Consider the following 24,204-nt stretch of genomic DNA (forward strand, 5'->3'; position numbering starts at 1 on the left):
GCATCCACTATCTACGTACGCGTATGCAGTTATCAAAACCCATTACCCACATATGCGAATACGGATAACGGTTTTAAAATATGCGGATGTGAATGCGGTTAATAATCGCACCTGCATTCCCTTTATATATAATATATATTTATTTAAATTCACTAAAATAAAGTCGTTTTGAATTTAATAAGTTTAAGACTTTTAAGTTATGTTAGGGTTTTTTTTTTTTTTTTTTTTTTCACTATCATCTCAAAGTAATACTTCACTACATTTATTTTATTTTTATTTCTTTGGGTAATCCAAATCCCTATTACTCTAGGAGACAATGAACCTCTATGATTAATAATCGTAAATTGTGTAATTAGTAAAATCTTAATTTATTTAAGCTTACATATAGTAATAACTGCATTATTTAATCTTGCATATAGCTTCATATGTAGATAGCGGATAATAACCGCAATAACCGTGCAGATGCGGATAATAATTGCATTATACGAATGCAGATATCGCTAACAACCGCATCCGCATTCTCATTTTCACTCCTAATTGAAACTAACCATGGATTACTATTGGATAGTAGCATTTCTCTTATCAAAATGGTTTCAACAGGAATGGAAAGGAGAAAATGAATTACGAGGAAATGGAACAAAAAAGAAACTATGTAATCTGCCACAATAAGTCAATAATATCCATCAAGTGCACCGGATGACAAAATAGCACCACATTTGGACAACTTCTAATGGATGAAAACTAGAAGCTGCTACAAATATGCCAACATGCGATTTATAAGTTGATTGGAGGACTTGAAGTAGAAGGGCAGCATGAGCATTAACAAGGTTAATAAACATGTTTGCAGGTCTACAGACTACACATATACAAAGGGAGCATTTCCTAACACTAAGAAATTGGTCCTAGATAATCGCCCTCCAAACTGACCAGTGCTTGAAATTCCCTTTCCGCCTCCAACCACATTGTTCCAATCACAATGAAACGAACCACGACATCCTTTTCAATCTTCGACAGGTTGTCCCGGAACAGTGGACTCTCCCCACCCTCATAGCAGTAACCTGGCATTTTCCGAGGAGCGAGAAAAATGTTTTCTATTGGCCCACATTTCAAGAGGACCCCATGCTTCAGAACCTTGTGGACAACCCCCTCTGAAATCTCTCCTTTGTACAGCTTGAAGGTGATGGCGCTAAAAAAAACTGGGAAGACAACATCTCCTGTTTGCTGTCTCACTCTCCCCTCTCCTATGCTATCCAGAGTAGTGACGGCATGATAATATCCAAGATCCTTAGTGGCCTTTCTGGCAGCAAAGTCGCCCAACAGGCGAATAATAATTGCCCGTTGAAGCATCAATCCTTTTGCATCCAGGTTTTCAGCAGCGATTATAACATTCCAGGGCAACTGTACTTTGAGAAACATTTTGTTTTTCCTCCACCTGTCATAAACCAAAAGAATAAGACAACAACCATGAGGATGCTAACTTAATTTTCTAAATTTCTTTGAGTCTTCTCATCTTCTGAGACGTTAGTCATCCATGTGAAAAGTTCAGAGGATGGACCATACACTCAGTTGAAAGAAACCATCATATTCAAGATTCTGAATAATTAATTGTATAGAAAAACATCACAAGGTTATAACTTATAAACAAACAAACAATAGTAAGAACAAAGTTCTGCAAATAATTGTGAACCTTATGCATCATTTAACCATTTCTCCAGCACGACATCAATTACTATCATATAAAATTTTCAGCATTGTAGAAGCAGAAGCATGGCCCCACAAATGTGCCACACCACACAACATAGGCCAACATGGTGGACACGGTAGTGTAAATAAGGTGCAGCAGTGGACAACTGGTAAGAAATAACATTTATGGTCATAATTGTAGTGTGGGTTGATGCTGGTGATTTACTGATTCTAATGACAACACAAACAGCACAGTACCTACGGTAATAATTCCAAAATGCAGCGGAAATGGAGCCGGGTGACAGAGGTAGAAGCAAAACTACCAAGAATTTTTCTAAAATCTGGCTGAAGGATCGAGTGCTACTCCTCATAACTCACATTTAATATCTCGAACAAAAGCTTCCATTTTTAACTGTATAACAAAACTCCCAGAAGTACAAAACTTTGTTTCTCAAAACAAAAGGCTCTAAATTGCAGAAAATAAAGCCAGCAAGGGAAGGTTTCTGTCTAAACTGTAACTTTATTCTGTAGATTTTGAATCAGTATTCTCGGTCATGCAGTTCACTAGAGATAAATCATTCATAATCTTTCACAATTTGAGAATCTACACACGCACAAATCATTTCTAAACGACACCTAAAGCTCTAATTGATATTTCAAGGTGTCCCAAATCAATTGAATTATGTTATAATTTCATCGTGTAAATTACAATTTGATATGTAATCACCAAAAAAAAAAATCCAAAAGAAAGGTAAGATAATGAAGAACATGCAAGGCAAACCCTAGATAAAGAGGGCAAGGGAATAACCTCCGTTGGTCACGCAGTAAACTTGAAAGAGAGAGAAGGGAGCGGGGGGCGGCAGCAGCAAAAATAACAGGGTAGGCCGGTAGGGAGAGAAGTCTAAGATAGGGTAAAAAACGTATATATTATTACTTATTATACAGACCCGACCCGGTCGGTATCGGCGGGTTTTGCCTTGCTTCTCTCCCTCCCTTTGATATTTTTTTAAATATTTCTTTTGGGCTGGTCTAGTTTCAGGGTGGGCGATTGCCAAGATTATGGATTGGGCCTACACACGAAATTTGGCCTTGGGCCAAGCATTTAATAAAAACGTTAAATGGTAGATTAGCAGGTCCTACCGGGAGTCGAACCCAGGTCGCTGGATTCAAAGTCCAGAGTGCTAACCACTACACCATAGAACCCTGTTGATTGCATCGGCAGCTATATTATATTAAACTATATTGAACAAAAAGTCCACCTACATTTACTATTACACTTCTTTTTTTCCTCCACTCAAAAGGAGAACCAAAAACAAAAAAAAAAGGTGTTTGTGTCCCTTAATCCTCTTGGACTAAGGTGTTTTTTGTTTTTCTCCCTAAGTTTTCTCGGTGGAGGCTAGATTTTCTCCCAGCCATTTGAGCTGTGGAGATGTTGTTCCCCCCGGTAGATCCGGTGGTGGCTGTCTTTTCCCTAGCCTTTCGAGGCTATAGTGGCTTGTATTTTGTGTTTTGTTTTGTTTTTCTTTTCTTTCTTTTGTCTCAGGCAGGAAAGCTAAAATCAAGTGGTCCAGCTTGGGGAAGTGGCGGTCGTTCGTGTCATTCAATGGTAGTTTTGGCCTTTTCTTCATTCGTTTTCATCATCTTTTCGGAGCCAGATCTACACAACCCCATTGCTTTTCTCAAGACACGCGCCCCTCAGCCGAGTTCCCTGTTGTCGTCCTCTCCTGCCGCTAGAAGCACGGTTCACGCCGGTCGTCAGAGTTCGGCGCGTGGTCTGCACACGCCAAAGAGCTCTTTGTTCTTTGGCGCGCGTAACGGCCACGCTCCGCCTTTTTCTGGCCGTTCACGGTGGGGCTATGTCTATGGTGGCTAATCAACGGCTGGGTGGCACCAATGACGGCGTGTGCCCCCACGCGCCGCCGTCTCTGGCAATGTCCGCCCCTGCCTCTTCTGCCTGGTTTTTGTGTTTTCTGTTTGTTTATGTTGTGTATTATCTTGTTTCTCATGTACAGTCTACATGTGTATTGCTCAGATTTTATTGGAATTTTTGTTGACTTGATGCTAGATCGGCCCTCTTTTTTTTTTTTTTAGAGTGAGCGTTAATGTAAGAGATGCTCAAATGTAATTCTGGTAAGATTTGATGTTTCTGCTCAGACAGCTGTTTTTTAATTCAGATCCTTCTATCTTAGAGTTTATGGGGGGTCCTGTCCCTTTTTCTCATGATGTACTTTGCAGATTTTATAATAGCACATGTTATTTGTTCAAAAAAAAAAAAAAAAAAGGGGGGGGGGGGGCGGGGGTGGAAGTGAAATTAGGATGTGTCTAGAAGTTGGTAAAGAATTTTAATGTGGGTGAAAGCATAAATTAATTGCTTCAATACAAAATTTGGCTTAAGTTTGACTTTGTTTGATAACACTTTTTCTTTCTATATTTTCTTTTTTCTTTCAAAACTAAAACATTAATAAACAATTCAAGACAATTTTCATTTTTATGTCACATAGAAATCACTATTTAAAAAGCATTAACAAACCAACAAAATGATTCTTTAAAGTGACCCCTCTATCTAGAGAATAAAAGTTTGTACGTTCAACAACTTTTAGTTTGCACCACGGTTTTATCATGCATTTTCATAGAATTATATCAAAAGAAATATTACATAAATAAGTGTTATTAGAGGTATTACGGCTTTTACTACATTTCCTTACCAACTGACTTAACAATACACGTGTCACTTATCACGTCAACTACTAAACAATTAAATTTACATGTAAATTTTTGTTGCTCTTTTTTTTTTTTTTTTTTTTTTTTTTTTCATCCATGTAGCACTAGGTGGCACAGCTGGAGATTGCCATGTAAGTTTCTTGGGCCTTGCTAGGTACTACAGAAGATTCATGGAAAGATTTTCCAATATATATAGCAGTCCTATTGATGCAGTTGATCACGCGGAAGAAGCTTCTAGCACTCTTTCATCTCTTACAAGTATGCTAGTCAGTGGCGGATGCATTCATAGGTCAGCAGTGGCCACTGGAGTAAAAGAAAAAAAAAATTCTTCGAAAATTTCCATTGCTAAAGGCCCCACCACCTTTGCGTACAAGTCACTGAGACAAACTTTGAGTACAAGTACAAAACGTAGGGGAAAAAAAAGTTCATAATAGGCTCAAGCTACTACTATTCTACTAGTGTCAGGGACTTTACATGGGAAACGAAAAAAAAAAAAAAAAAAAAAGGGTCTCAATCCAACTCAATCATGTTGTGGAAGCCAAGAAATGCGTGAGAAAATGAAATATTGGAGAAGTAAAGAGTTTGAGATAGTCTTTGTAGAATCAAGAAGTGCATGAAGATTATCCTTTTGAATTTTCTGAGCAGAAAAAAAAAATTAATTTGAAATTTCAATTGAAGTATTTTAAACTTGATGTGCGTAATGATTCGAAATTATAAAATTTATCTTTCATTGCAGAATTATGTCAAGGATTGGTAGAGACAGAAAAATCAAAGACATATATACCATCTTATTGATAGATTGATTCGCCTTGTTTTAACTCTTCTAGTGTTTACAACGACTACTGAATGAGCCTTTTCAGCTATGAAAGCTGTTAAAAAAAGACTTCGCAACAAAATGGAGGATGAATTTCTAGCAAATTAAATAGTCTAGTTGTCTATATTAAAAGGAAAATTACGTACTGAGAGCTTCAATTTAAATTCGATACTTGATGATTTTGTTTCTCTAAGAGGACATAAACTAGATTTCTAAACACTTTATATTTTTATCTTTTTGTAATAGTGCCAACATGCATGTTCAAGTCATTGCTAATATATTAATTTGGGCATATATTTATGAACTTTCATAATATACTTTTGTGATACACATTCTTTGACAAATTACTCGTTTTTTATTTTAATTTGTATTTATCATATTTTTAGTTTGGCCTCTCCGATTACAATTATCTAACTGCATGTAATAAAAAGGTCAAACCATTAGATTATAAATTATTGGTGCGGTGATTCCGTGAGCGCTTGCCTAGTGCTTTAAGTCATGTACTATAAATATTGATGGTAGAGCCAGGGTTACTTGCAAATTTGATTTTGATATTGGACATGCATGTCTGGTTCATTGGGTGCGCAAGACCAACTAGTATGACTGAAGTTGGAAGTTTTGTAGGTCTTGCTAGATACTATACAGAAGATTTGTGAAAGGATTTTCTAACATGACAATCCGATTGACGCAGTGAACGCGCGCGGAAGAATGTTAAATTTAACTGGTCCGAAGAATGCGAGAAAAGTTTGGCATAAGAGCTTTTTTGTATATGCATTGCTTCCACATCTTACTGTATATCAAACAAGCTAACCAATCAGTACAAATTTGTTGCCTAACTTATGGATACGCATCTGCCATATAAAACTACCCAATCAAAGTTCATGGATGCAGCGTCTCGATCTAAAATTCTTTCAATTATTGATCATTTAGTAGTGGTAGGTATCATAATCAGCAAAGATCGAACCCTAGAAACTTTTAGTTGGCAACACATCACAACGCACAACAGCCATCTACAAGAATCTCCTTTGATCCTATAGCTAGTTGATCGAAACCCAAAGAACTCTACCTACCTTGTACATTGACGTCATTATCCATTGTCCATTGAACCTATTAATTAATCATTGAAACTCGTACTAATTCCGTAAGCCAAAATGCTAGAATCCTCCTAGTTCGCAGCTTGAATTCCCATAATACCCAACCATTAATTACCTCTCTCCCAAATGATATATTGACAAAAAGACAGTATATACTTTTGCTTGGAGAAACTCTTCGAAAGCAGTTCAATCATGTTTGTAGGTGACCGATGGATGTCATTAGTCTTGTGAAAAAGTGAAATATGTGGCTAGAAAAGCCTAATCCGATACCCAAGCCGCCACTCAATTGAATGACATATATATATATATATATATATATATAAGCAGAAGTTGCCAGCACATGCATACATTTAAGCTGAATTCGGTTTAGATCTCTAGGGAATATCCAGGATGCGATGATAATGATGTACGTCTTTAAAGATCAAAATGTACGTGCATGATCAACACCAAACAACCCCCAACAAAAATGCATGAAGCATCTTAATTAATCATAACTTGGTCGTCCAACTAAGTTGTACTTGGTGTTTGGTCATTAATTCCCTCCCTCGCTCTCAACCCTAGCCAAAACTCTTTAAAATAAGACATTTATACGAACTAGTACTTTGATCAAATAGAGTACGTACTGTGCCTAGGCAGACATGGCACTTTACATATATATCTGCCTAAACCCCAAGCCTTTTGCTTCATTCTATAGTACTGTTTCTTGTTACGTGCATGATCTAAGACTAATATTGACACAGTTCAACATTAATGTATATCAATTCATCAAGTAATTATATATGTATACTTAAGCTTTATTAGCCCTCGCTATTCCCTTTTGACGTACTTTTGGAAGAACGGCCAACCAAAAAAAAATACGAATAAGAGAAGTTTAAACCAAGAATCCCAGTCGATCTGTGTGATGTATATATATTGAACTTAATTATTTGCTTCTCTTTCTTTCACAAAACTTGCAAGGAAATGAGCTACAAAGTTAAGTCTTGTTTGATAATATCTTTGTCTTTTATTTTTTGTTTTCACGATAAATACATCAATTAATTAATAAACAGTTGAAACACAAAACACTCATTAAAACACAAAAACAGCTTTTACTTTATACCACATCATTGTATTTTTTTTAAACTAAAAGAAAAGAAAAAAAAAAAAAAAAAAAAACTCCAAAGGTTTGGGATGAGCTGTCAGACGTGTCCAACTCTCGTATTACAGCGTGAACGTGAACGAGCTAGATGGTCGTGCATGTGGCATGTCACCCTGTCGCGATGGTTCCTCGATGAGGGTGACACAAAGTTGACCACAACAAGGCGTAGTGGCTACCTATGAGGTCAAATCCTCTATTAATTTCTAGATGACTCCTTTTTATCCAGAATCTCTATCTTTCTCTAAGTCCTTAGATATATATAAAATTTTGGCCAAAAATGGAGAAATTTATTTCGATTTCCACGCTATATAAATACTCCCAAACCCCCCCCCCCCCCCCCCCCCCAAAAAAAAAAATAAATAAATAAATAAAGGTTAGAAAAAGTTTGGAAATATACAATCATATATAGCCCTTTAATTGAAGATAACTTGCAATCAGAAAGGATAACCTTTGCAATTATTCATCAATTAAGCCTGATATCTTGTGTAATATATATATATATATATATATATAAGCCTATAAAAATCAAATAATATATATGTGAATTATTTTAATTAAAATGACGAAAGTGTAACTTAAACTTTTTGTTAAGTTATCACTTATTTCAAAAGAACAAGTTTTAAACGTACAAAATAAATTTAATAATTTAATTAATATTTTAATAGTTATTTTTTTCAATTTTGCTTCCTTTATGATAATGGTAGCAAAATTGAGAACCTCAAAAGATTAGAGGGTTGCGTGTCAAATTCAAAATTACAAAGGGAAAGCAATTATTATTATACATGCATCTGTCCAATCTTTCTGATCACTACTATAAGAAAGATGATTAGGAACAATAATTTAAATCGCCAGCTTGTCACACACCATCAAAACAAACAATGCATGCATGACTGTTTCATTAATCATTCATCACTATTGGAACTGGGACATACTTTAAAGACCATGTTTGAACTTTGAGTTTCGGCTCTGATATTCTTTTAAATTATTATATATATATATATATATATAAAATTTATACTAAAAAGAAATGATAAATTTAATTATTTACTTAATTCATACTTTAACGAAGTGGGTCGAGTATATGTAGTTGTTGATATATATAGCGCTTTCAAGTTTCAATTGGCAAAGAACTTTGACATGTAAGGTAAAAAAAACTTTGATCCCTGTAGAATACTATAAGAGTGGAACATCAACTATAGTTACAAAAATTATATATGAAAAGCTTCCTTATTGCAGCTGCCATGGCCACAATCTAATGCTCCGTTTGTTTCGACGTAAAATGGTTTCCGTCGTAAAATATTTTCGACGAAATCAATTTCAAAAGAAATTATTTTCTCGAAAATATTTTTCGGCGTTTGGTTCGCACGAAAAAATTACGAAAAGTGAAAATGCAACTGTCGCCGGAATCCGGCGAACATGTTTGGCCGGATCCGGCCAAAATTGCCGGATTCCGGCAGGACACCTCCTGGCCCGGTCAGATCCGGCCTGATCCGGTCATTTTGGCCGGATCTCGGTAGGATCAGTGGCCGGATCCGGTCAAATCCCGCCGGATTCCGGCCATTTGGGCCAGATCCGGCCGGATCCGGTCAGATTCCGCCGGATTTCGGCCATTTGGGCCAGATCCGGCCGGATCAGTGGCCGGATCCGGTCAGATCAGGCCGGGTTCCGGCAGGTTTCTGTCCATGGCCGGGTTCCGGCGGCCGGATTCCGGCAGCCGGCAGGATTCCGGTGGTCGGATTCCAACGCCGGCATTATTCCAGTGACTTGATAATGCCCGATTCCGGTGCTGCCTATTTTTGAACGACCAACTATTGTAGGATTTGGATAGTCAGATATCAAACGTGCGTGTAAGGACGAAGAATATAATTTTGGAAAACGATTTACGGTTTTAAAAACCGTAAATCGTTTTCCAAAAATTAAAAAAGGTTTTACGGTCAAACCGAAAATGATTTTCGTTGACCGTTATTTTCGCCCCTACCAAACACCGTAAAATACCGAAATCATTTTCCGGAAATCATTTTACGCCGAAACAAACGGAGCATAAAAGCAAAGTTCATTTCAAAGACGACAGAGACAACGAGGTAGTTTGGTCAATTAGCTCGCTGATTAATCAATCGTTCTTTTAGTCTCTCTATTATCAGCTCCTTAATTAATTAAGAGGAGAAAAAAAAAAACAAAAAGGAGAAGGAAAAAAAAAACATCAAAACTCTGGCATATATGTAACACGTGCACAAACCATCGTCATTCCCTGAGCTTGTCATGAAAATATCCTATATTAAAAATTGCTAACAAAGTGATGCATCATTAATTATACTAATGATAGGGAATCCGCTGAGCTATTCTTAATTATTTCGAATCATAGGTAATACTAAGCAGATCTTATCTTCTCAGGTGAACCATATTAAACTCTTTCACCCACCACACTTCAAGCCCATCTTTGCCTTATAATAACGACTAAACGCATTCGCAAACTCAATAAAATATGCCTCCAATTTTCTCTTTTAGTTTTCTATGCAAACAAACAGAAATCCTTTACAGTGACATCAAAAGAGGCAAAATAGTGGGAGAGGGATTTCAGCCAATGCTCTTCAAAAACAAAAACAGGTAGATACATATAGTTGTCATTAAATGGAATGCTTCCACTTGGAACAACCAGAACAAGACTTCGAATCCCCTGTTTACGCGTGACAGTCAAAAAGCTATCAGATAGAGCGCAATAACATTGCTCTTCGACAAAAAAAATAAAACCAAACTAGCTACCCTCCCAATAAAAAAAAAAAAAGGTTTTACTTGCAAATAGTGCACATTGTCTACCTCATGTTACACATGTCGTAAGTTGATGTCAAAGCACGAAATATCTGTGCGATAAAAGGTCATTTTAGTTGGGTGCATGATTTGGGTTATGTTTGGACAACAAAAAAGCCATTTTATGGTTAAAAATTTATATTATTGTATATACAATAAGCGGTGTAGATGATGTTACATAATACATATGTTAGCATGGCATTCAAAAAATAAATAATATAGCATCATTTACATTGTTAGACATAACAACATTAAATCCTAATAATAAAATAGCTCATATATTTGATATCCGCCACATGTTGATCCATATTATATTGCTACGCCATTTAAAATTTTAAATAATGTGGCACTATGTACACTGTTATATATTTATGTTACAACAAAATAAGCATGCCAACTCAACATCATGAGCTATTACTTTGCTTAATTTAGGATTCTCTCCATACCAAAAAGATTTCATGGCCAGATTTCTAGATTAAGATCTTTCCCTTGAAACCAAAAGTATTCATTTTATAATGAGTAATATTTCTTGCACAACTCTTACATAACTTTTGTACAACTCTGACTACTTTTGTTTATGAACAATATTAATCATTAGATTTATTTTCCTACATGTGGGCCTTAAATATTCAATGGTTGATTTTAAAAAAAAAAAATTGTTAGAATTGTGCAAGAAAAATTACTTTTTTATAATTAAGATTTTGTTTGAATAAAGCTACTTTTCACACTCATTTATTATATATATTTATTTCACATCAATTGACGTAAATAATATATCTGACGTGTTTTAAGTGACTTTTCAAGCCAGCTACTTAAAACACGTCACACACTATTCATTTGAAATGAGTATGATATATAAATGTATGTGAAGTGTAATATTACTGAAACAAAATCTTAATTATAAAATGACTACTTTTCATTTCAATGGGAAGATCATAATCTAGCAAGGATCTGGTCACGAAATCTTTTAGTATGGAGAGAATCCTAAATTAAGCAAAGTTAATTAATAACTCATGATGTTGAGTTGGCATGTTAGGTGCGTGGCTTCTTGGTACTACTTTCAAACACAAGTAATAAATCCTTCACTCTTCATGCAACAACATGGATCGCCACCTCTATAAATATGTACGCCAACTGCACACTGATTTGTAGAATAGTTTGGGTCAGAGAAGAAGCCTAGGACTCCCCCTTCAAACCCTGCTCCTTCGGTTCCAATATTTCTTTCCGTTTCTGACACAGAGATAGAAAGAGAGAACCAAAGAGATGGCCTTGTTCTCCACTCAAAATCCGTGGGCTTTTACGTTTGGCATTCTAGGTATATATATATAGAAATTATTGACGTTCTTTTCTTTTTCCTCGCTCTCGGGCTTCAACATAGTTTCATATTTTTTTTTAAATTTTTTTTTTTTTTTTATAATAATTGGATGTATGGATCGAGCTCATCCGGACTAGATTTTCGCGACACCGTTCAAAGAGCTTTCTCCACATATTTGCATTTAAAATGGTTAAACTTTAGACCTAATACTTCGTGAAACACCAGACCATACAAATGACTTACCACTCAAGCAAACTCTTTGGGTTATCTTTTACACAATTTAATAGCTAGCACATATAGTACAAACGTACTTTACGATCGAGCAGGAAGATATATATACACACTTAGTGCTAGCTTTTAATAGCATATATTGCCCTGGCCTATACACTTGTATGTATTGTCTAGAAGGAATTATTCTGGGAGAGCTGATTAATTTCTTGTCTTTGTTGTCAATATGATAGGTAACATTGTCTCCTTCGTGGTTTTTCTGGCTCCGGTGTAAGTTCCTTCTTTGAGATTTTCTTTTTAATGAATTTTCCTGGTACTATATATATATATATATAGTAAAGTTAATTCTTTTGAGAAGGGCATGCTGAGGGTCTAACTAGAATCAAAATTTCAACTTCATTGCAGACCAACGTTTTTTAGGGTTTATAAGAAGAAATCAACGGACGGGTTCCAATCAGTTCCATACGTGGTTGCACTTTTCAGTTCGATGCTCTGGATTTACTACGCAACACTTAAGCCTGATGAAATCCTTCTTACTACTATCAACGCAGTCGGCTGTGTTGTGGAGACCATTTACGTCGCAGTGTATATTGTTTATGCACCAAAGCAAGCTAGGGTAGTTAATAAACTCTCTCTCTCTCTCTCTCTCTCTCTCTCTCTCTCTCTCTCTCTATATATATATATATATATATATATATATATATATAAAGAAAAAAAATATTATTTAATAGACTATATATTATACGACTGTCATACGATTCATGAGACGATGTGATAGTGATAATTAACAATTAAATTATTTGATCTTTAAATAAGCTTTTTGCCTATCTAAATATTGAATTTCACTATCACCCCATCCAATTATTTAGTAGTTATATACCATGCAATTTAGTAAATAGCATTAGTACTCGATCTTATACTTATTCTCTCTGTCAGCTCATGAAGTAACTTGTTTCTTAAATAATATACTAAAAAGAGTTCGAACTTGGGATATTACAGATCTTCACGTTGAGGCTTCTTCTTCTGATGAATTTCGGGGGGTTTTGCTTGATTCTTCTTCTCTCCCAACTCTTAGCGAAAGGGCCAAACCGTGTACGAGTTCTCGGATGGGTTTGTGTAGCTTTTTCTGTGAGTGTTTTTGCGGCTCCTTTAAGCATTATGGTGAGTAAATTAGTTTCCTTTTCTTTTTTTCTTCTTCCTTTTCACTTACGTAACTTTTTTGTATTAAATCACTCCCCATGCATGGTTTTATACTACTACGCAGAGAGTGGTCATACGCACCAAGAGCGTCGAATTCATGCCGTTTTCCTTGTCACTTTTTCTCACAATCAGTGCTGTTATGTGGCTCTTATATGGCATTCTTTCGAGGGATTTGTATGTTGCGGTAAGTCCTCGATTTCTGAAATTATAAATAGGAAAAGCATCTTTTTAGATTTCTGCCTGTAAAATAATGCGCCGCTGAACAAATGTTTTAATTACAAATCTATACCTTTTGGCAGTAACTTTTAAGTCCAATCATTGTTTGCTCTTTCATTTATATGTTACAGTACTCATTAATGGTGTTTTTTTTTTTTTTTTTTTTTTTTCTATATTCATAATTTATACAGCTCCCAAACATACTGGGTTTCGTCTTTGGGGTGCTTCAGATGGTACTTTACGTAATCTACAAGAATTACAAGACAGACATAGATGATCATAAGCTACCAGAAACCAAAGCTGATGTTGTAAACTTGAGCACAACTGTGACATCCGAGGTACAAGTGTGCTCCCAGCCCAACCCTGTTGAAAACGGGTAGTATGATCGACAATCAAAATATATGGGCATGAACAAACATATCACAGATGTTAAAGGCATGATGCATGGAAGCCTAACTCCTCTCCTTACTCGTTTCATGTACTCGTATGTCCCCCACCTCTCTCTAGATCTATCTATCTATGGCGCCTGTACCAGAGAGCTAGGATGATGCATGTACATCTATGTCTCTGATCATGTTTAATTAATTTTCAGCTGTTTGTTTGCGTGTAAGCCCAGTGCACGTACGGTGACTTATTTCATGGAAATAGTTTGCTATCTTGATGCTCGTAATATGTACCATCGATCAGTACGTAGCTAGGATGGAATATAAAAGGAAAATACTTGGCGTCGATCAACTGTTTTTTTTACTATATCTTCTTTACAAATTATTAACATAATAGTCTAAGTTTTATAAGAATTAGTGAAAATTTTACCCGACTTTTCTGAACTGTCATCACATTAGTAATTATTCTCATAAACTTAAAAAAAATAAAAAATAAATAAATTTAATTAGTGTGTCCGTCTTTTAATTTTTTATTTATTTTTTTCAATTTCTCCACTATAAGATTTAACGAGAGTGATGTCAAAATTTTCAAACTACTCTTAAAAGAAAAAAATAAGAATATCAACAGTCAGGATTTAACGGATTTAATTTGAATATCATGTTACGGCTATATGTGGTGAATAGATCTAATGATACCTACCAAAAAAAATTAATGGATATGAACCTAATAAATTTGGATGTCGTACGTACGTGTTACGGCTACAAACTTTTAAATTTCACAATCTAGCATAAAGGTTCTAAATAGAATAGAATAATCTAATCAGAGTACAACAACATGGCTATGTTTCTATGGATATAAACTTTAAATTCCACCGATCTTGCACAAAAGTTCCTAAACTAGGATTAAAATAATCAGAATACTTGGCTACAGTGGAAGTAGACCAACCTTAATTACGTTAAGACTATACTATGATAGAAAATTTGATGTGTCTTATTCAATTCCATCGATCATGGGCTCCTTCGATGAAAGAAGACCCGTTAGAGATCTATAGAATAATATATACTGGAGTACAAAAGTTGAAACTTTTTGAGCCCGTTTTGTAGAAAGAATCCTTGGTTTTGACAGCAGCCAAGATTTGATCTCCCATGCGTATGAGTCACGGATCGTCGTCAAGCTAAGGCCAATAATTAATGGAAAATGCTTAATTAGGTACGTTCTACAATCCTCACAAGTATCACGTAAACTTTTATATATATATATATATATATATATATATATATATATATATATATATATATATATATATATATATATATATATATATAAATAATAGTCTATGTACATTTTAATCGTTGCCGTGATACCACATGAATATATTGCTATGCCGGTTTATAAATGTACGTAACAAATGTCAATTGGGCTGTTATATGATAATTAATTAGTATAATATGTAGTACGTGACTTAACTGTCCTATAAATTTGTAAAGATTTATAGTAAAAACAGCATATGTATTAGTAAAGATTTATAGTAAAAACAGCATAGTAATACATACGTACCCTAGCAACACTCTTAGTTAATTAAAAGCATTAATTGGTTTTTTTTTTTTTGGTTCTTATTTGATATAAAGAGAACTATAAAGTAAGTAAAAGGCACACATAGGTGAAGCCCTCTCCAGTTCTCCCTACCCCCGGGTGGCTTCCCCTTTAAAGAAGGGGCGCCAGCACTTGACTCAGTATTTGCTCGATCTAATTAAGCATAACATAAAATTGTACGGAAATGGAATAATCACAAAAAAATTATTCCTTAATGCACTAGCTAACACACTCCAGGGAATATTTTCACTTTCAAGTATTATTTATTAACAATTCTGACAAAGTTTATTTTTTGAATGTGAAATGGTAGGATCGTTTCGTTTTAATTATTAACCTGCAACCAATTTGATTAAAAACAAAATACAACCATCAATATTGAACGTCTCTTTCCAACTTCATGTTTCAAAATACAACCATCTTTTTTCAAACGGCTCAATTGACCGTGTGAAGTAATTAATTAGAGAAAAACAATTAATTGTTCATCACCTTAATTAAGAAAATAACGACATTAATTCAAACCTGGGATGCCACCATTAATTAATAGTTCTTGATCGATGTACCTATAGCTTCTAGCGCCAAATGCATAATCTTCTAAATCTCTATTATTTTCAGGAGTTTATAACTTCTCAACGTTATGGTGTCTTTGAGTTCACTACAAGAAATTTGATCATTAGCGGCCACATTATTAGCGGCCAACGCATAGTGGCCGCTAATGATCATGTTATTAGCGGCCAAAAACAATTGGCCGCTAATAGTCGTCGTTATTTGTAAACTATTAGTGGCCACCTAATTGTGGCCGCTAAAAATGGCCGCTAATAACTTGGCGGGGAAGGTGTGGAAAATTCCGGGAAACAGTAGTCGCCGCTAATAATAAAACTATTAGTGGCCAAAAAAGTGGCCGCTAATAATTGGTTATTAGCGGCCACTTTTATATATGGCCGCTAATAATCAATTATTAGCGGCCACTTTTTTGGCCGCTAATAATCCATTCCCCACCAAGTTATTAGCGGCCACTTTTATATACGGCCGCTAATAATATTTAGCCTTTTTTTTTTTTTTTAATGTTTTCAAAATTTTCATTTTTTTTTGTTTTTATTTTAAATATATATTTTTCATTCTTAATTTTTTTTGTTTGTTTTTCTTTAATTTTTTTAATTTGTTTGTAAAAAATATGTTTTTAAAAAAAAATTGGTTTTTTTAAAATAATAAAAAGAAAATTTAATTTTTGGTTTTTCTATCAACAAAAAAAAAATAGTTCTTTTTCCTTTTTTTTTTTTTTAAAAAAAAAGATTAATAGAAAGCTAGTTTTTTTTTTTTTATTGTTTTCCAGAACTATTAGCGGCCACTTTTTTGGCTGCTAATAATCAATTATTAGCGGCCACTTTATTTGTGGCCTCTAATAGTTGATTATTAGCGGCCACATATTTAGCCTTTTTTTATGTTTTCAAAATAATATGTGCTAACTTTTTTCGTTTTTTTTTTTTTTAATGTTTTCAAATTTTTCATTTTTTTTGTTTGTTTTTATTTTAAATATATATTTTTCATTCTTAATTTTTTTTTTCTTTAATTTTTTTAAAATAATAAAAAGTAAAGTTGATTTTTGGTTTTTCTATCAACAAAAAAAAAAAAAAATCGTTCTTTTTCCTTTTTTTTTCTTAGAAAAAAAAAAGATTAATAGAAAGCAAGTTTTTCTTTTTATTTTTTCGTTTGTTTTTTTTTTAAAAAAAAAAATTGTTTTCCAGAACTATTAGCGGCCGCTTTTTTGGCCGCTAATAATCAATTATTAGCGGCCACTTTATTTGTGGCCGCTAATAATATTTACCATTTTTGTTATGTTTTCAAAATAATATGTGCTAACTTTTTTCCTTTTATTTTTTTTTATTTTTTTTAATGTTTTCAAAATTTTCATTTTTTTTGTTTGTTTTTATTTTAAATATATATTTTTCATTCTTAATTTTTTTTTTCTTTAATTTTTTTAAAGTAATAAAAAGTAAAGTTAATTTTTGGTTTTTCTATCAACAAAAAAAAAAAAAAAATCGTTCTTTTTCCTTTTTTTTTTTCTTAAAAAAAAAAAGAGATTAATAGAAAACTAGTTTTTCTTTTTATTTTTTCGTTTCTTTTTTTTTTTTAAAAAAAAAAAATTGTTTTCTAGAACTATTAGCGGCCACTTATGTGGCCGCTAATAATATTTAGCCTTTTTTTATGTTTTCAAAATAATATGTGCAAACTTTTTTAGTTTTTTTTTTTTTTTAATGTTTTCAAAATTTTCATTTTTTTTGTTTGTTTTTATTTTAAATATATATTTTTCATTCTTAATTTTTTTTTCTTTAATTTTTTTAATTTGTTTGTAAAAAATATTTTTTTAAAAAAATGGTTTTTTTAAAATAATAAAAAGAAAAGTTAATTTTTGGTTTTTCTATCAAAAAAAAATCGTTCTTTTTCCTTTTTTTTTTTTTAAAAAAAAAAATAGATTAATAGAAAACTAGTTTTTCTTTTTTATTTATTTTATTTATTTTTTTGTTTTTTTTTTTTTTTTAAAAAAAATGTTTTCCAGAACTATTAGCGGCCACTTTTTTGGCCGCTAATAATCAATTATTAGCGGCCACTTTTTTATGTGGCCGCTAATAATATTTTTACTTTTTTTCTTTTTTCGGTTTTTTTTTTTTTTTTTTTTTATATATTTTCAAAATTTTCAGTTTTTTTTTTTTTTGCTTTTCTTTAATTTTTTTAATTTATTTGTAAAAACTATTTTTTTTTTCCTAAAAATTGGTTTCATTTTTTATTTTTATTTTTTTAAAAATAAGTTTATTTTTGGTTTTTCTTTCAACAAAACAAACAAAAAGAAAATCGTTCTTTTTCCTTTATTAAAAAAATAATAATAGAAAACTAGGTTTTTTTAAAAAATAAAAAATTGTTTTCATAATTAATGCACTATGGTCGATCAGATAGTTTATCAATCATATTAATCGATCAAACCTTCATTGTGTGAAGTCTGATCAGTCGAACTCTATCACGATCGATCAAATGATCTATCGATCCTATTGGTCCATTAAGATTGATCGAATGATCTATTGATCATATTGATCGATCGGATGATCTATTGGTCCTATTGATTGATCAGGATTGATCGGATGATCTACCGGTCCTATCGATCGATCACGATCGATTGGATGATTATTAGCGGCCACTTTTTTATATGGCCGCTAATAATATTTTTACTTTTTTCGTTTTTCGTTTTTCGTTTTTTTTTTAAAAAAATTTTCATTTTTATTTTTATTTTTTTGTTTTTCTTTAATTTTTTTAATTTGTTTCTAAAAACTAATTTTGTTTTTCGAGAATTTGTTTTTTTTAAATAAATAAAAAAAAAGTTAAAGTTTTGGTTTTTCTTTCAACAAAAAAAAAAAAAAATCATTCTTTTTTCTTTCTTTTTTTTTTTTTAAAAAAAATTAATAGAAAACTAGTTTTTCATTATTAATTTTTTTTTTTTAAAAAAAAATTGTTTTCATAATTAATACATTATGGTCAATCAGATGGTTTATCAATCATATTAATCGATCAAAACGTACGTGATTTAAAAATAATTATTTGAAAATGCGATTTTTAAAAACACAATTAACTGTTTGGTAAAATTACAATTTTTTTAGCTTTTGAAATCGTAATTTAATCTTTAAAATCATTCATTGCTTGTGATTTGAAAGTATAGATTTTTCTGTATTTTTAAATAGTAATTTTTAAAAAATAGACTTTTAAACAATACAATTTTTTAAATTGGATTTAAAATCACACTTTTAAATGGTGAAATCGCCTTGCCAAACACACTATAATTAAGCTATGCGCATTTCAACATGCCCCCCCCCCCCCAAAAAAAAAAAAAAAAATCGGGGGACCTTTGTAGGGGTAATAGGCCCTACACAGTTCATGACCTAGTAGCTTAAAACTTTTTGGAGGTACTGAGAGAGAGAGAGAGAGAGAGAGTGAGAAGTGAATTTGAATGGTAATTAGGCTTTAGTTAGCATCCCCTTTGCTCTCAGGCATGGGCATGAGATGATCGTGGGCATGTGAGCAGCAGGTGGCTTGGTGATTTTTCGAAAACCAGTACACGGAAATATTATACAGGAGTAGCTAAGATATAGCATGGCGGCTGCAGGTCAACTAGGAATTATTACGAAAGGTGTTTTCTGACTGGGCAAGGCAGCATTTATATATCATTCATCACGACGATGAGCCTCTTATCCACCGTTTGATTGCTTCTTTATGCTAGATAGGCAAAGATTTGGCAGAGCTCACCCCCATCAAGTGCGATTACAAATCAAAAAGCTACTTAGTGGGGTTCTGATCTAAGGGCTCCGGTTCCCTCCAAAGAGCAACTGGGCTTCCCACTCTCATAGTACAGGCCCCGTGCAGTGTCTTGGAGTGCCTTTTGTTTTTTTGTTGTCGGGCTCTTGTGTATTATTCTTTACTTCTTTCACCTCGTCATGGAAGTACGTCTCAAGAGCCACCCACCAGTCATTTTCCTTGAACTAATTAATACGAGAATCTTACTGAAAACTGAAAAAGGAAGAGAATGGGCAAAACTCGTCCACTCACATGGCTAAATTGTCCTACTGTTCTTTCCGAAATAGGTGTAATTGCAAGCTAGCTGTGTGTTACTTAATCGAGCAATTGATAGCAACAAACATGGTTCAATGTGCTTGGTCACTTGACAATTTTGTTTAAGTACTGGAGGAACCACTACCGTACCGTACCCTGAGAAAGATCAAGGAAGTTTCGGACTAAGATCTAGACATAAATGATCAGTCTCATATGAGAGATTGTTCAGATCCCACCTAATATTTAAGCAATTTAATTTGATTAGTCTTACATGTTCGGACTGTCTGAGCATCTTTCCGAACATATATATGGAGCTCGAATAGCCTCTCATATGAGATTACGGGTAGTAGTTCTTGTTCGCGAGTCAGATTAAAAAATATAAATCAATCATAACTTGACTTATTTAATTAACCTTGTTAATTAGACTGACAATCCTAATTTGATAATTTTATCTTGAATTCATATCGATTGGATTTGTAAATTATGTAAAAAATTATCAATTTTTATGTCGCATATTAAATTCGAATCATATCGGTATGAATATAAGAACATACTTACATACATATATATATATATATATATATATATATATGTATATATATATATATCAACTCAAACACCACCCAACTATATATAGTTGACTCCACTATAGGAGACTCCACTCGATCATTGCATGGAATTCCTGCAAGGAAGTCTCAAGTTTTCAAACTATGAGTTGTAAACAGTAAAACCATTAAGTGGGTGACACATCAGAAAGGGCCTCAGTGGGACCACACCACCCAACTATAGGAGACTCCACTCGATCATTGCATGGAATTCCTGCAAGGCAGTCTCAAGTTTTCAAACTATGAGTTGTAAACCGTGAAACCAGGGGCGGAGCTACTCTTTGGGTTGGGGGGGCCTGGCCCCCCCCAAGCCAAAGGGTCTCCCCCAAAAAAAAAAAAAAATCTAAAAAAAAAAATTAAAAATTTTAAATTTTACCCCTTAATTTTTTTATTTTCTTAGTTTTGGCCCCCCCCAATTTTTTTTTTCAATTTGGCCCCCCCAAAGTTCAAAACCTGCCTCCGCCCCTGCGTGAAACCATTAAGGCCTCGTTTGATTTGCGGATTAGACCCATGGAAAGGAATAGCTATTTCTTTGTTTGGTTGTATATTATTTAAGGGAATAGTTATTCCCACGGAATAGCTATTCCCTTACGAAGAGGAATAGGTATTCCACTCAAAAAGGAGTGGAATACCTATTCATTTCCTGTGGGAATAAATAAAATTCGTCTTTTGCCCAAAAACCCCAACCCTCTCAACACCCAAGTCTCTTATCCCTCTCTCTCTCTGTTTCTCAACTCATGGTGTGTTTGGATACGAAATTTTGACAGTAAAATATAATTATGATTCTACTTTTTTCAAAAATAAATCATATTTTATTCAACTTTTTTAAAAAATAAATTATATTTTATTCAACTTTTTATAAACAAATCATATTTTATTTAATTTTTTCTAAAAAATCAAATTTCAAAATTCGCAAACAGAATAAGAATTTAATTCTGATTTAAAAAATTCATCACTCAAATGCACCATCAGTATCTCTCTCCATCTCTGCAATTATATTCTCATCCTCCTCTCTCTGTTTCTCAACCAACTTAATTTGTTGTGGGGTAGTCTTTTTTTTTTTTTTTCCTCCTCCTATGATTTAGTTAGACGTAGCAAAACGAGTACCTCTTAATATTGGGGGGACTCCAATTGTCTTGTGAAGGTTTGAGAAAAACTTTGTAAGCAAAGAACGAATGTTTGTTGCTGAAAAACAAATAAAAAATAATAAAATAAAAAGGGCTTTGTAGATGATTTTTTTTTTTTTTTTTTTTTTATGATGATTATGTTTTTTTTTTTCTTATAAATCATTTTACTTTGTAAGCAAAGAATGAATGTTTGTTGCTGGAAAACAAATAAAAAATAATAAAATAAAAAAGGGCTTTGCAGATGATCTATTTTATTTTATTTTTTTATTTATTTTTTTTATGATGGTGATATGATGATTATGTCTGTGTGTGTGTGTGTGTGTGTGTTTTTTTTTCCCTTATAAATCATTTTGTAGCGTAATTGTATATGAAAAAAAAAAAAAAAAAGCCATGAACTCTATGAAATTAAAAAAAAAAAAAAAACAAAAAAAGGTCATAGTATGATTGTTTATGTTTCTTAAATAAAGAAAAAAAAAATGTCCTTAAGAATATAAATTATATTTGTATTATAATAGTGTTTTAGGAAATTTGATTATAATATGATTCCATTCACCAATGTATTGTACTGTACCAAACAAAAAAATACATATGCAATGTTCTATTCCACCGTTACAACCAAACAAAAGAATAGGAATAGTTATTCCATTCCACTTTCATCTATTCCCATGAATAGTTATTCTTTTTCCTAATGGAATAGACATTCCGCAAACCAAACGAGGCCTAAGTGGGTGACACATCAGAAAGGGCCTCAGTGGGACCACAGCTATTTGGGTGACGCTAGGAATAGTAGAAAGTAGGGTTTACTTAAGTGAGGGGGGGTTTTGTACGATAAAAAACAAACAAAATAAGGTTATATGGGCAGTGTTTCAGAGAGTAATTAAACAACTGGGAAAGAACCGAAAGTTAGATTGCTGGCTCACACATGCGTGCAACTTGACTGTCCCTCCTCACTATAAAACGTGCCACCCTTGTCCCATTGAGTGATATGAGATAGCGCGCTAGGGGTTCACTTGAAAACACTGCTTTAGCTAGAGAGAGGGAGTTGAAGAGAGTTGCAGAAATGGCCTTTCACCAGTCATGGGCTTTTGCATTTGGCCTTCTAGGTATATATATACAAAGTGTTATTGTAACAACCTACCAAAATGAATATATTTTTCCTTCACCTATTCTTCTTTTACTCTAGAAGATCGATACTTACTTAATCCTAATGTAACTCCAGTCTCCATGCAACTTAATTAATGCACATGCAGCTATATCTATATATATATATATATATATATATATATATATATATATTTCAAAATTTCTCCCCTCACTATTTGATATCAAATATATAAATATAAAGTTGTAGGAAGGTAATCTGGCTATAAAATTCTTTAAAGAACTGACATTCTTTGTTATTTATGTTTTTTTTTTTTCCTTGTAGGCAACATCATCTCATTTATGGTCTACCTTGCTCCACTGTAAGCGCTCTTTTTTCTGTTTTTGCTTTCTTCTTTTTCCAATATTAATTTACTCAATGTGAGACTAACGAATGATAATGGGGAATAAGAAGGTGATTCAATTTTTTGGTTTTTGTTGCAGGCCAACATTCTACAAGATATATAAGAAGAAATCTACAGAAGGTTTTCAGTCACTTCCTTATGTGATTGCACTCTTCAGTTCAATGCTGTGGATCTATTATGCGATGCTTAAGAAAGATGCAAATCTTCTTATCACCATAAACTCGGTTGGCTGCCTAATTGAGTCCATCTACATTGTTCTCTTCTTATTTTATGCAACCAAGAAGGCCAAGGTAAAGATCAATTCTAAAATATTGCTTCATTAATTACTCAAATAATGTTATTCTAATTGAATAATATTGGTTTATTTTCAGATCCTGACTGTGAAGCTTGTTCTCCTGTTGAATGTTTTTGGGTTCGGCCTTATGCTTCTCCTCACTCTCTACCTAGCAAAAGGCACAAAACGTATCCAGGTTCTTGGATGGATTTGCTTGGTATTTAACCTTAGTGTGTTTGCTGCCCCTCTATGTATCTTGGTGAGAAGGAATTTTCATGGCCTTACTTTGAGAAAATATTTCAATCCTTCGGTAGCTATTGCTTACCTTAGCTAGTTTCGCATTGTACAGAGACAAGTCATAAGAACGAAAAGCGTCGAGTACATGCCATTTCCTCTATCTTTCTTCCTAACCTTGGGCGCAGTGACGTGGTTCTTTTATGGCCTTTTTCTCAAGGACTATTACATTGCTGTAAGTGCATGCATTCGTTATAATTATATGAACCTCCAATTACTTAATGCTTTTGTCATAATTAACATCTTCTTCTTCTTCTTTGTGGGGATCAACAGCTTCCAAATACAGTGGGGTTTCTCTTTGGCATTGTTCAGATGCTGCTCTATATAGTATACAAGAACGCCAAGAAGGTTCTGGAGGAGCCGAAGCTACATGTACCTGAGCACATCATTGATGCAGTCAAGCTTACCACACAGCTTGTGTCTCCGGAACTAACTTCTGTGCTTCCACTTTCAAATGGGAACGGAAATGACGCAGTTGGAAATCAAATTGACAAGGAAAAGGCACAAGAATCCAAGACAGCCATCGATGATCATGAGTACTCGGCTAAAGCTTAACCATTGATCATGCAAGATTGAGGACGTGCATGGTGGTTTTTAATTTGTTTGTGTTTATGTGAA

General features: G+C 33.5%; 3 protein-coding genes and 1 non-coding gene across 4 annotated transcripts; 2 read left to right on the forward strand and 2 right to left on the reverse strand.

Moving 5' to 3' along the window:
* Window positions 1-632: 632 nt before the first annotated feature.
* Window positions 633-2,575, reverse strand: LOC133875504 (DNA-directed RNA polymerase V subunit 7). Its single transcript, XM_062313656.1, has 2 exons — window positions 2,492-2,575; window positions 633-1,432 (listed from the first exon to the last, which is right to left on the reverse strand). The coding sequence occupies exon 2, from the start codon at window positions 1,414-1,416 to the stop codon at window positions 889-891; it is 528 nt and encodes a 175-aa protein (XP_062169640.1). The 5' UTR covers window positions 1,417-1,432; window positions 2,492-2,575; the 3' UTR covers window positions 633-888.
* Window positions 2,576-2,814: 239 nt separating this feature from the next.
* Window positions 2,815-2,886, reverse strand: TRNAQ-UUG (transfer RNA glutamine (anticodon UUG)). Its single transcript has one exon. It is a non-coding gene; the product is annotated as a tRNA-Gln (tRNA).
* Window positions 2,887-11,435: 8,549 nt separating this feature from the next.
* On the forward strand, window positions 11,436-13,879 carry LOC133875963 (bidirectional sugar transporter SWEET12-like). The gene is made up of 6 exons (XM_062314253.1): window positions 11,436-11,570; window positions 12,032-12,068; window positions 12,204-12,414; window positions 12,798-12,959; window positions 13,063-13,182; window positions 13,406-13,879. The coding sequence occupies exons 1-6, from the start codon at window positions 11,519-11,521 to the stop codon at window positions 13,592-13,594; spliced, it is 771 nt and encodes a 256-aa protein (XP_062170237.1). The 5' UTR covers window positions 11,436-11,518; the 3' UTR covers window positions 13,595-13,879.
* An 8,691-nt stretch (window positions 13,880-22,570) lies between these two features.
* LOC133875053 (bidirectional sugar transporter SWEET14-like) lies at window positions 22,571-24,141 on the forward strand. Its single transcript, XM_062313039.1, has 6 exons — window positions 22,571-22,616; window positions 22,940-22,976; window positions 23,098-23,308; window positions 23,390-23,551; window positions 23,642-23,761; window positions 23,860-24,141. Exons 1-6 carry the CDS (start codon window positions 22,574-22,576, stop codon window positions 24,139-24,141), a joined length of 855 nt encoding a protein of 284 aa, XP_062169023.1. The 5' UTR covers window positions 22,571-22,573.
* Window positions 24,142-24,204: the final 63 nt, after the last annotated feature.

This window comes from Alnus glutinosa, chromosome 8 (assembly GCF_958979055.1).
Source record: "Alnus glutinosa chromosome 8, dhAlnGlut1.1, whole genome shotgun sequence".
In the NCBI taxonomy this organism is placed as follows: domain Eukaryota; kingdom Viridiplantae; phylum Streptophyta; class Magnoliopsida; order Fagales; family Betulaceae; genus Alnus; species Alnus glutinosa.